Source organism: Sus scrofa, chromosome 10 (genome assembly GCF_000003025.6).
Source record: "Sus scrofa isolate TJ Tabasco breed Duroc chromosome 10, Sscrofa11.1, whole genome shotgun sequence".
Classification (NCBI taxonomy): Eukaryota; Metazoa; Chordata; class Mammalia; order Artiodactyla; family Suidae; genus Sus; species Sus scrofa.
In genome coordinates this window covers 59,930,091-59,942,629 of record NC_010452.4, presented here as the reverse complement: position 1 = coordinate 59,942,629, position 12,539 = coordinate 59,930,091, and the positions used below count along the sequence as shown (strand labels likewise).

The 12,539-nt window shown below is 37.3% G+C and overlaps 1 protein-coding gene across 1 annotated transcript in view; it reads right to left on the bottom strand.

Moving 5' to 3' along the window:
- UPF2 (UPF2 regulator of nonsense transcripts homolog (yeast)) overlaps positions 1–12,539 on the bottom strand; it is a 100,298-nt gene that overhangs the window by 50,774 nt on the left and 36,985 nt on the right. The window contains 1 exon segment of the mRNA XM_021064994.1: positions 6,613–6,721. Coding sequence (XP_020920653.1) covers positions 6,613–6,721 — 109 coding nt within the window.

The following is a 12,539-nucleotide window of genomic DNA, read 5'->3' as shown; positions in this document are numbered from 1 at the left end:
ACTTATAGATCATTTAAGCATACAAAATAGCTTTGAGATAAGAGACAAATAGGAAAAAATAGAGCTAACTAGATTCTAGTTTATAATAATAAACTAATATTGAATAAACTTAACTATTTTAGCCTTGCAATTTAGAAAAGGGTACAGCCTTCATAAAGATCTTTTCACAAATAGATGTTTGATATGGACTGCATACAAAGCCTCCTCCTATCAATTTACCTTTTTCTGTGAACTATGAGGTAAATTTACTCTATATTCTAGATTAAGACTGTAGACACAGGAACAGATTTGTTAGGTTTAATTCCCAGCTCTACCACTTACTGTTACTTAAACCCTGTGCCTTAATTTCCTCATCTGTAAAATGGAACTAATGAAAGTAACCTATATTATAGGGTTGTGTGTCTTAAAGTACAGTCAATAATGCCTGGGACCAGGAAGAGTTCAACAACTATTAGCCATTATTCATTTTATCCATATTAGTATACTGTGTCATTAATACACAGACATGAAATCAATGTGCACTGAATCAACAAATTAATGACAATGTTTAAGGTTTATTTATATATGGCAGTGATGTGAAAAAGTAAAATAGCCACAGTCACAACATCTGAGCTCTTGTGGTCATTTTGCGCCATTTGGGGTGAGGGAGTATATAATCTTGGACAATTCAGGAAAATTCCCTGAAACTAAACAGCTCGCTTGGATAAAATAAGGATGATGACAGTGCTGGTGGCAATGACGTTAACTAAACTTCACTTGATACTGAATAATTAATGCCCAGGACAAAAGATTATATAAACTTCAAAAGGATGTTGGAGAAGTGTTTTAAATGATACTACAAAATGCTTCTGAGTGAGAAATAAAAAATTAAAATATAAATTCATCCATGAAAAATTACAAAAGAAAAAAGGTAAAGAAAACATACCAAAATATTAACCAGGTTTGCTTTAAGTAATGAAATTATGAAGAACCCCCTTCTTTCTACTTTACATAATTTGCATTTTTTAAATCACCCACACTGAGTATGCATTTTTTTCATAGTTAAAGAAATGTGGAAATAAAAAAAAGGATAAAGTAGCACTTTAAAAATGATACACTCAGTGGGTTAACGATCCGGCGTTGCCGTGAGCTGTGGTGTAGGTTGCAGACGCGGCTCGGATCCTGCGTTGCTGTGGCTCTGGCGTAGGCCAATGGCTACAGCTCCGATTGGACCCCTAGCCTGGGAATCTCCATATGCTGCGGAAGCAGCCCAAGAAATAGCAAAAAGACAAAAAATAAATAAATAAATAAATAAAAATTTAAAAAAATAAAATAAAAATGATACACTGAAGCTGAATCTTTAAAGGGAGCGGGGCTGGGAAAACATACATGTTTTTAAAAATCTCCTAGGGTAATTCTTGATGTACAAGTTCTTAACAACTGCTGTGGAGGATTATACAATTTTAAGTATTACTGAGCTTCACAGCTTTTAAAACAAGTAACAGGGTATATTACTCACAATTATTTTTAAATGTAATTGAGGTTAAAGAGGTACAATCTAACTAACATGATGAAATTATAGAACTTTTAAATTAAGTGTTAGAAATCAATTATCTCTTTCCACAGAAAAGAAAATCATGGACTTGCAGAATAGACTTGTGGTTGCCAAGGGGGAGGGGGAGGGAGTGGGGTGTTTGGGGAGCTTAGGGTTAACAGATGCAGACTATTGCCTTTGGAATGGATTAGCAATGAGATCCTGCTGTGTAGCACTGAGAACTATGTCTAGTCACTTATGATGGAGCATGATAATGTGCGAAAATAGAATATGTATGTGTAGCTGGGTCACCACGCTGTAGAGTAGAAAAAAAAATTGTACTGGGGAAATAACTATTAAAAAATAAATAGGAGTTCCCGTCGTGGCGCAGTGGTTAATGAATCCGACTAGGAACCATGAGGTTGCGGGTTCGGTCCCTGCCCTTGCTCAGTGGGTTAACGATCCGGCGTTGCCGTGAGCTGTGGTATAGGTTGCAGACACGGCTCGGATCCCGAGTTGCTGTGGCTCTGGCGTAGGCCGGTGGCTACAGCTCCGAATAGACCCCCTAGCCTGGGAACCTCCATATGCTTCAGGAGAGGCCCAAAGAAACAGCAAAAAGACAAACAAACAAACAAACAAAAATAAATAAATAAATAAATAAAATAAATAAAGAAATCAATTATCTCACTCCCTCATTTCCAGATGAAAAACACTGACGTCTCTTCAAAAGACTATGACTTATAAAAAAGACTAACTTATTCTGACTCCTCATTTAATATTTTCCAATTTCACTTGACTCTTTACGATCAAATGGTATGTCAAACACTTCTGCGAAGTTAATACAGATGAATTAGCAGTGTAAAATTTTCTATATATGCTTCAGTTCAATAATGTCTCATAATCAAATCTGGCAAAAATGGTACTTATTTACTGTCTTCCATGATTTGCTCATTTGTTTTATATAAACATTCAATTATTTAACTAATTTTTTGGAAAGTCTACAATATGTTAAACATAAAATGGTCACGGGGTCTAAAAATAAGTAAATTTGCCTTCAAAGAAACTTATTTATTTTGTTCTATGGATCACTGATTTCCAAAGTAGATAGGGAAGACTCACCATCTACTGAGGTTCAGGAAAAATCTTGAAACTTCTGTTTATGTTTTTGTTTTTTATCTTAAAACTTTAAAGTTAATGTTGTATGTTTTAGATATACATAAAATATCTGGTATAATTATAAATGCACACAAATATAACTACAAATAAATATACCTATACTGGGATATGTTGTCAACTTATTAAACCAACAGAAAGGCTTGATCAAAAAAGCTAAAAGACTATTGATTGCAAAAATGTCCATCAACGAATATGGCTATATTAAAAATAAAAGTTGTCCCCTCCATTATTAAAGAAGTAAAGCCCTGCTAAAAATTTGGAGAACACAGAAAACTAGAAAGGGAAAAATATTTCGCAAAACTCCACTCTCCAAAGACAGCCACTGCTAACACACTAATGCATTTTTTTAATTCTTTCTTTCCAAGTATTTTAACATAACTAGAAATTTATTATGTGTAAAAATTTCTTTTTTCTTTTTTAAGGCTGCACCTGCGGCATACAGAAGTTCCCAGGCTAGGGATCAGAATAGGAGCTACAAATGCTGGCCTACTCCACAGCCATAGCAATGCAAGATCCAAGCCGAGTCTGCAACCCACACCACAGCTCACGGCAACGCCAGATCCTTAACCCACTGAGCAACGCCAGGGATGGAACCCGCATCCTCATGGATCCTAGTCGGGTTTGTTACCGCTGAGCCACGATGGGATCTCCTATGTGTAAGATTTTAGAGTTAGCTTTTTTTCCACCCCATTCTCTATGACATGAAAACTTTTTGGTAAATAAGACTTTCAATGGCTCTATATTATTTCTGCATTGTGAGTATATGACCATTTTCTTAATCCACTGTTGGGCTTCTAGATTATTTTCCTTTTCTTCCCTATTACAATTCATGATGGGAATAAAGTTTTGGGGGTACTTAGGACAGATTCTCAGATGTGTCCAACACATAATTCGGCAGTGAAACACACTACCCAACTCCTTCTCCAAATTCTGACCTCAAGTATATGTGAATGGTTTCTCATTTCTACCACCTTTACCAACTGCTGTTTTAACTAGAATTCCTCTGACTACTAGATGAGATTTCAGACAATGCTGTTAACCAGCATATTTCTCAGGTGAGGTTATTAAGGGACAAACAGGATGAGATTGTGACAAAAACGTTGGAACTAGATAGAAGGCAGCGATGGGGAAACCTCATCAAAAAGCTTTTCTCCTAAGTGAAGCTACCGAGAGTGAATGTCGGAGGCTCTGAGTATGAGGAAGAGATGCCAGCCTTGAGGAGACATTTCAGAAGATTTATTAGTACAATCTGAAGAACACAGGCTCCTGAATGTCAGGGGGGCAAGAGTAAAGGTATTTCCCTTAGTGATGAGGTAAAATATGCTGAAAATTTACAGGGAAAATATAGACGCTGGTATGAGAAAGTGAAGGATAAAGACATTTTTGAAAAGAAAGTAATGAGTTTGTTTTACGGGCGTCTTTAGCTAGAAGTACATGGGAACTTACTAAGCACCAGGAGAGAGGTTCTGGCAAGAGCTATGTACGTGAGGCTGCTGGCACAGATGAACCCCAGGTAATATACGTTCCATCAAAAAAGAGGGTGAAGGAAGAAAGTCTGGGGAAGGAACACCGACATATAGGCCCAGCTGGAAAACAAAGGGGAAGGATGTTGAGGACAGCAGTCACGAGGAAGAAGCCAGAGAGAGAGGTGGCAAAGGAGGGATAGCTGTTACAATGACATCTATGCTCAGGGAATGCGTGAAGAACTTTATATGCATTATCTCCTTGAATGGGTAAGAACACGCCTATTTAAAAAGATACAAACTATCCCATTTAATTAAAAGGCAAGGAAACTGAGGTTTGGAGCACTGAAGTAACTTGGCCAAACTTCAAATACTAGCCTGTGGTGGAGCCAGAATGACAGTTTCCCAAAATGCAGGAGAGTCTAGCAGTTTGGAATCTGTGGGGACATCAGCTAAGATGAGGCTTTTCAGAGGACACTGGTGGTTTCTGCCAGGGTGCTATCATGGCAAAACAAAGGGTAAATGTCAGAAGTGCAGGAGACAAGAGACTCCACAACAAGAAGGAAATGAAAGAGGATGGGGGAGGGGTGCAGTTGAGGAAAGTTTTCTCATTTATTTTCATTTAAGGATGGTAGAGTGTTGAGCACATTTATTGCCTGATAGAAAGCCAATGACCAAGTCTGCAGATTTGCAGGTAGGAAAGGCTAGATCCTGGAAGAAGCAGAAGTGACAAATGACATCAAGTGCCCTTTCTTCTCTGCTGAGAGCAGCAGCAGCGGTTTCCAAAGTATACCCTGGGATTCTGAAACCCTGCAACAATAGCAAAAATGCCAATTCCCTCAACTCTGACCCCAATTTTCAAAGATAGGAGGGGACGTACACATGAACAGAATGTATTTTTAATTTTAAGTTTCTCACCAAAAGCACTAATTATGCTTAGTCCAGCAACTTATGTTTTGTTTGACTGTGGCTTTGGTTGAGGGATGTATGCATGTAACCCACACAATGCAGCCACGCTGCCTGCTATTAACAGCTCCTTCTCTGTATCTGCATGATGGCATTAAAACATCAAAACAGGACATGTCTCTGAGCTAGCAATTAAAATGCGTCCTTTGAGTGACTGACTATATATTCAGCCCCTTCCAGGAGGTTCACAGTACTCATTACCATATTAAAGCTTTGAAATACTTAAAACAAAAGCAAAACAGTTCAAGTTGTTTGATCTCAGTGTTTTCCAAACTCCTCTAGGCATAGAAATCTGTCCTTGCTTAATATTATCTACGAAAATCTGAAACACACTTCGGCGAAAAAAGAGCCAGTCCAGAAAAGTCTAACGCGCAAATCTCACACTAACAAGTTAACACCTACAGCCAGAAGCCAAGAAGCCTCTCGTGATCATCCCCTCCCTCACAGAGACTTCTGCTTCCCCAGGACTCAGGGCACTCACTCTCCAACAATTCAACTGACAAGGGAGCACGCTTTTCCTTGTATCGAATACATTTAGGGTTTAACTTTTTATTTCACTCCTGCTTTGTGAGTGTTTATGCTTTATCTTCCCAGTTGTACTGTGAGGTTCCTGACCTCAGGAATTATGTCTGTCCTGGCGCTCAGCAATACTACTGATTTGTATTGTACAGTGAGTGCAATAAAGTGTATATTGTGCATAGCAAATATTTATCAGCATTCCAAGCAACTTGCTTTTATAAAGTTAAATGTTATTTAATTTTTCCACTGGCATATATGAACATTTGCATTTCATGTCTTTTCCAAGTCCACTGATGTTCACTTTCAATCACCTCCAGGTATCTTTCTCCTTTCAAGTCTGTACCCACAAGATGATGGGGTAATGTGAGTTTGGGAGAACCACTAACAGGCAGTCTGTTAAGATTTCTCAAACTGGACAGAGAGGGAAGCTATTTGCCAACAGATCCTGGAACTTACCAGGTACCTTTAAAGAACTCAGTGCTACCCAAGGAAAAGATTCTTAAGGCAAGAATCAATAAAAACATGAGCTATGACAGCATTTGCTGAGATCAGAGAGCATTTATGCAGCTTTGTGTGCCCCCAAGACTGGACCTCCAACACCTAAAGGGCATCCTACAGGCACTGTGCCCTGATTCGTCACACCCATGCTTATGCTTCTGGGAACACCAGTGAGGCCTGCTGGCTTGCTTGACCTTGGAGAATGGTTTTTACATTACAAAAGCAAAAAGCACAGTACCGACAAAGGAGTAGTGACAGCTCACCTCCAAACTGTAATATAATTTATCAGTTTCAAGCTTTATTGAATAAATGTACACTTTAAAAATTTAGAAATCCATACATTCCCAACTGTGGTACCACTATCAAGTTTCAAATAAACTATCTTACTTCAATAAAATAATCATATTCTTAAACTAAAGAATCCTCACTCAACTTATAAGTATACATATATTACAAAATAAATGCTTAAATACATACATGAAATCTGAAATCCCCCCTCAGCATGGAACAAAGATCCTCTGCTACATCAGACATGCAGGGATGCAATGTAGCAACCAATCTTGCATAAAATGGTAGCAAATCCAACCTGCAAAAGTTACATGTGATACGTGTAAAAGGGAAGGCAAACCAGAAAAAACTCATTTTAAAATCAAAACTTTCTCAGATATATTCACACATTAAATGGTTATAAAAACTAAAAATCATACAGACATGCCTACTTGTTGCCATCATAATGAAGTACTTGGAAACTCAATTTGCCTTGTGAAAGTTGATTCATAATCTGGTATTTTCCATTCAGTGAATTTATTGCACACCTGCAATTTTCATCAAGTATGCAATTTTCATTAAATATGAAATACCAAGTGAAGAAAATAAGGCTTAAATTTCTAATTGCATAATTACTGAGTAAACAAACCGAAAGTCAACTTAAATAGTACAAAACAATTCTTTCAATTTCCTTCATTTATCCATGAAAAAGCTATTTGGAAACCTCGAGGTAAAGTAAAAGGGTAGCCAATAACCAAAAGGCTATCTTAGAAGTCAAAAAAATTCACAAAACCCACATACTAACTTATTTTACCCATTAGAGAACCCACCCAGATTCTTCCAAGGGGCCTAGAGACTCTTACTCCTCAACACACAGTATGTGCAAATATGCAATTATTCATGCTGTCACCCCCCTTTCATCATCAGACCACTTTCTCATCAAAGTTGGAGGCAGCTCTGGAACCCAGTGCTTGAGGCAGCCATTACTCATCTGAATCAATACACAAGCTGAAATCATATTTTCCATTCCTGCCACAGACTTCATTTTACAAAACCTGATTATCCAATGATTCAACACTCAGCAGATCAGACTCAAGATGAGAAGCCGTGAGGAACTAATAAAAGCAGCTCCACTGACAGCAGCAAGTAATGGGAGCTGACAGTTGAGGAAAGAAGTGAAAAACTAGGAAAGTTCAAAACAAGAGCTCAAAAACTGACAACCAGAAGCCATTAAGAGTAGATATAAATAATTCTACGAGTCTTACATATTCCTGTATATAACACTATACTACAGAACAGTACCAGAAAATGGTCTGATCATCAGAGAAAACTCTGCCAACTGTGAAAGGCTTAGAATTAGATCTGGAAAACTCCCAGTGTGGACAGACGAAACCTCAGCTGGGAGAAGGGTCGGAGTGAAGGAGGGTAGAATGGAAAAAAAATTTGAAAGGTGTAGTCAAGAGGAGGAAAGTACTCAAATTCATGCCTAAGAGCCTCAAAAACTTTGTATTCCTCTTTGACCACTATACTTGCCTTTTTTTTTTTTTTCTTTTTTTTTTTTTTAAGGACTGCACCTATGGCATATGAAAGTTCCCAGGCTAGGCGGGTCAAATCAGAGCTGCAGCTGCCAGCCTAAGCCATAGCCCCAGCAACACTGGATCTGATAAGTCACATCTGCAACCTACACAACAGCTCACAGCAACACCAGATCCTTAACCCACTGAGCGAAGCTGGGGTTAAACCCACACCCCCATGAATGCTACTCAGATTCACCTCCTCTGAGCCACAGCAGGAGCTCCCTGTTTCACTGAGGTTTTAAAGTGGTTTTTCAAGTATTTCCAGCACATCATCTTGCTCGTTCTTAAACTTTTCGTAAATTTTATTTCACTTTTTTTTTCTTCTTTGGTCCCCCTGCAGCACATGGAGTTCCCCGGCCAGGAATCGGATCTGAGTGGCAGTTGCGATCTACATCACAGCTGTGGCAATGCCGGATTTTTCGACCCACTGTTCTTGGCCAGATAAAACCTGCATTCTAGAGCTAGAGATATGCCAACTATCCCACTGCACCACAGCAGGAACTCCTCATTCTTAAACTTTTTAATCTTTTTTTTTTTATATTTTATACATGGTTCTCTACCTGGATCTTCTTCATCCCTTTTTTTGTATTGTTTTTTCTTGGCCGTACCTACAGCATATGGTTTCCAGGCTAGGGGTTGAATTGGAGCTACAGATTCAAGCCTAAGCCACAGCCACAGCCACAGCAACCACCAGATCCAAGCCACATCTGAGACCTACACCACAGCTCATGGCAACATCAGATCCTTAACCCACTGAGTGAGGCCAGGGATCAAACCCAGGTCCTCATGGATACTAGTGGAGTTTGTTAACCGCTGAGCCATGACAGGAACTCCACTAGTCAAGTTTTTAAGCTGCTGAGCCACAATGGGAATTTCATCATAGGAAATTTTTTTTTTTTGGTATAATAGAAAGAAATGGGGTTTTAAAAATATTTTTTTATTTTAAACATTCTTTTTTCTCTATTATTATTATTAAAATAGAGTTGTTGTTGTTTTTTTTTTTTTTAGGGCCACACCACAGCATATCGAAGAGTTCTCAAGCTAGGAGTTGAATTGGAGCTGCAGTTGCCGACCTACACCACAGCCATAATAACTCGGGGTCTGAGCTGCACCTGTGATCTATACCACATCTCACAGAAATGCTGGATCCTTAACCCACTGAAAGGGGCAAGTGATTAAACATGAGTCCTCATGGATACTAGTTGAGTTCGTTAACACTGAGCCACAAAAGGAACTCCCTCAAGTATGGCTGATTTACAACGTTTCTTCAAGTTCTGCTGTACAGCAAAGTGACCCAATTACACACATTTCCCTGTGCTGCACAGTAGGGTCCCCACCGCCCATCCATTACAAATGTAACAGTTTGAGTTTAAAAATTAGTTTAAGGATCCCCTAAAACATCTTAACTCTTTTCATTAAATCTTTCCAGGTAGTTAATAATCCAAGTTTCTGTTTCTTTTGGAATTGTCATATGAAAGTAAAGTCAGATATTCCATGTTCTCAGAATCCTCTACTAATAAACTCACCAAATCCTTCTTAAACTAATAAGTTCCTAAAATTCTTTTTTCCACTATACTTTGTACAATTAAATGGATAGTTGATACTGTCATCCTGCCCTACTTAAATCTTCAAGTTGTGTAACAGTTCATTACTTCACAAAATAAGATCCTCTAGGTTGTAAATGTGTGAAATTACGTATTTTTTTCAATGTTAGTCACTGAAAAAGTAAAGTGAGTTTTGGAGTTCCCATCGTGGCTCAGTGGTTAACGAATCCGACTAGGAACCATGAGGTTTCGGGTTCGGTCCCTGCCCTTGCTCGGTGGGTTAAGGATCCGGCGTTGCCGTGAGCTGTGGTGTAGGCCAGAGGCTACAGCTCTGATTAGACCCCTAGCCTGGGAACCTCCATATGCCACAGGAGCGGCCCTAGAAAAGGCAAAAAGACAAAACGAAAAAAAAAAAAATATATATATATATATATATTTTATTTGACTTTTCTGAAAGTGAACTAGAAGAAGTAAGTGAACTAGAACATAAACATAGGTCCTTCCTTTAAAAACTGAATTTATACTCTTCTGAGAGAATAATAATTACTTTTACCAACAGTTAATGAGTGAACCACTGAAAAAGAACTTTTTTTCTTAAGCAATAATAAAACCTTGCTTATTATACTTTCAAGGTCTCCTAAATCACACATTTAAGTATCCTATAAGCAATTAATGATCATCAAGTAATAAACATCTAGTTGCTAACTACAAGTAAGAACAACAAAGCAGAATTAAACGCTTGCGTTCCTGAGGGGTAAAAAAGGAATTTTAAAGGCTTTTATCTCATAATCAATCAGCTTTTTAAAAGAAATGTCCAGCTTTTTTCTCTCTCTTTAAAAAATTCGACTGTTGAAAGCTATTACATCTCTGTGTTCAAAAAATGCCTAGGAAAAAAATAATTTGAAAGAATACTGTTATTGTTCAACTAAAGAATACAAAGGTTTTTTCTTCATGGGAAACACTCAAACAGATGATGATTCAAATAGGATGAAATATAATAAACAAGACTGGGATCATTTACTCTGAAAGAGACAACCGAATGCTCCAGCGACTTTCTCCACAACATTCACGTTCCCAATACAACAGTGCCATCAAGTGGTATAACATATTAAAGGATTTCTAGGAAACTCATTTTTTCATTTTTTAGCAAGGGGAAAGAGCCCAATTAGAATGTTTCTCACAAAAACTCTAGCAAATGTTCCTAAAAGCATCATGAAAAGCTGTTCAAGCTTCAGGTGAAACATGTCACCTCTGAAGAGTACTCTGTTTAAGGCAAACTATTGTGCATAGGATGAATAAACAAGGTCTTACTGTATAGCCTAGCGAACTATATTCAATATTCTGTGGTAAATACACCATAATGGAAAAGAATATATCTATGTATAACTGAAGTATATAGTGGAAATTAACACAACACTGTTAATCAACTATATTTCGATAACATTTTTTAAAATGAAGAGTATTCATCTGTCTACATTCATGTAAGAAGATTCTGAACATCTATCCATCTGCTAAAATGTGGCAAAATCCATACGGTTTCAAAGTCACTAAAACCAATACCTGGTCTATCTACCTTTAAAACAAGGAATTAAGAGATTCTTAGGTACTTGCCCTGATTCTGGCTGACTTTTCACCTGAAAGTTTGCTTAGGTGAGGAACCTTCTGAGGTGCTAGGACTATTCTCTATCCTGATCCAGGTTGTAGATATATAAATACATGTAAGATATAAGCACTTTATGTGCAATTTCAATTATATGTGTGGACAGTTATACTATGAATCAACTACAGAATCATGTGTAAATATATAATTGAGTATTTCTGGTAGATTTCATTTTTGTGGAGTCCTTCAAATTAACAGGCTAATAGATATAAAGCCAGCCCTTTGAGATTTTTTAACCACTACTTTTATTTAAAGAAGGAAGAACGTAACTGAAAGTGAAAACACTGCTTCAGATCAGACCTTGATGAAATAAACCAATTTTTAAAACCTTTGTGCTGCAAATGATACCAAGAAAGTGAAAGACAACACAAAGGAAAGAAAACATCTTCAAATTTTACGTGATAAAGGACGTATACAAAGAATATATAAAAAATATGTACAACTCAATAATAAAAAGATAAATAACATAATTTAAAAGAGAACATGGGATTTGAATAACTTTCCAAAGAAGACAAATAAGTGGTCAAAAACTGCACAAAGATGCTCGAAATCATTAGCCCTTAGGGAAACGCAAATCAAAACCACAGAAAGACAGACTTGACTCCACTTCACCCTATGATGGCTGTAATCAAGAGGGACAGTAGCAACTGCTGGTGAAGATATGGAGAAACTGAAACCACACATTGCTGCTGGGAATGTAAAATGGTGCAGCCGCTGTGACAAACTAAAATGTTAAATGTAGAGTTACCCTGCAACACAGCAATTCCACTCAAAAGTATAAACCCAAGAGAACTGAAAACTATGTCCATCCAAAAACTTGTACACAAAGAGTCACAACAGCATTATTCATAATAACTAAAAAGTGGAAACAACCTATATGCCCGTCAACTGACAAATGGTAAGCAAAATGTAGTATAACTACAATGAAATATTATTCAGCATTAAAAAGGAAGGAAATTTTTAATATGAATTACAACGTGGATGATCTTTAAAACATTGTACACTAAAGAAATGACAGAAACCAGGCACAAAGGCCACATATTTTAAGATTTCATTTACAAGAAATACCCAGAATAGGTAAAATTCATAAAACTGAAAATAGAGAAGTAGTTTCTTAGAACAAGAGAGAGAGTGGGTAGGGAGAGAATAGAATATAAGATTCTTTGGGGGGAAAAATGTTTTAAAATTTTATTACTGTGATAGTTGAATATATTTAAAACACTCAACTATGTACTTCAAATGGGTGAACTCTATGTGAATTATATCTCAATAAAGCTGATATTTGTTTTTCAAGAAGAGCTGTAACGAATCTTAACAGTAACCGAGTTTAGTGCTTCCTAAACCCAACCATACAGA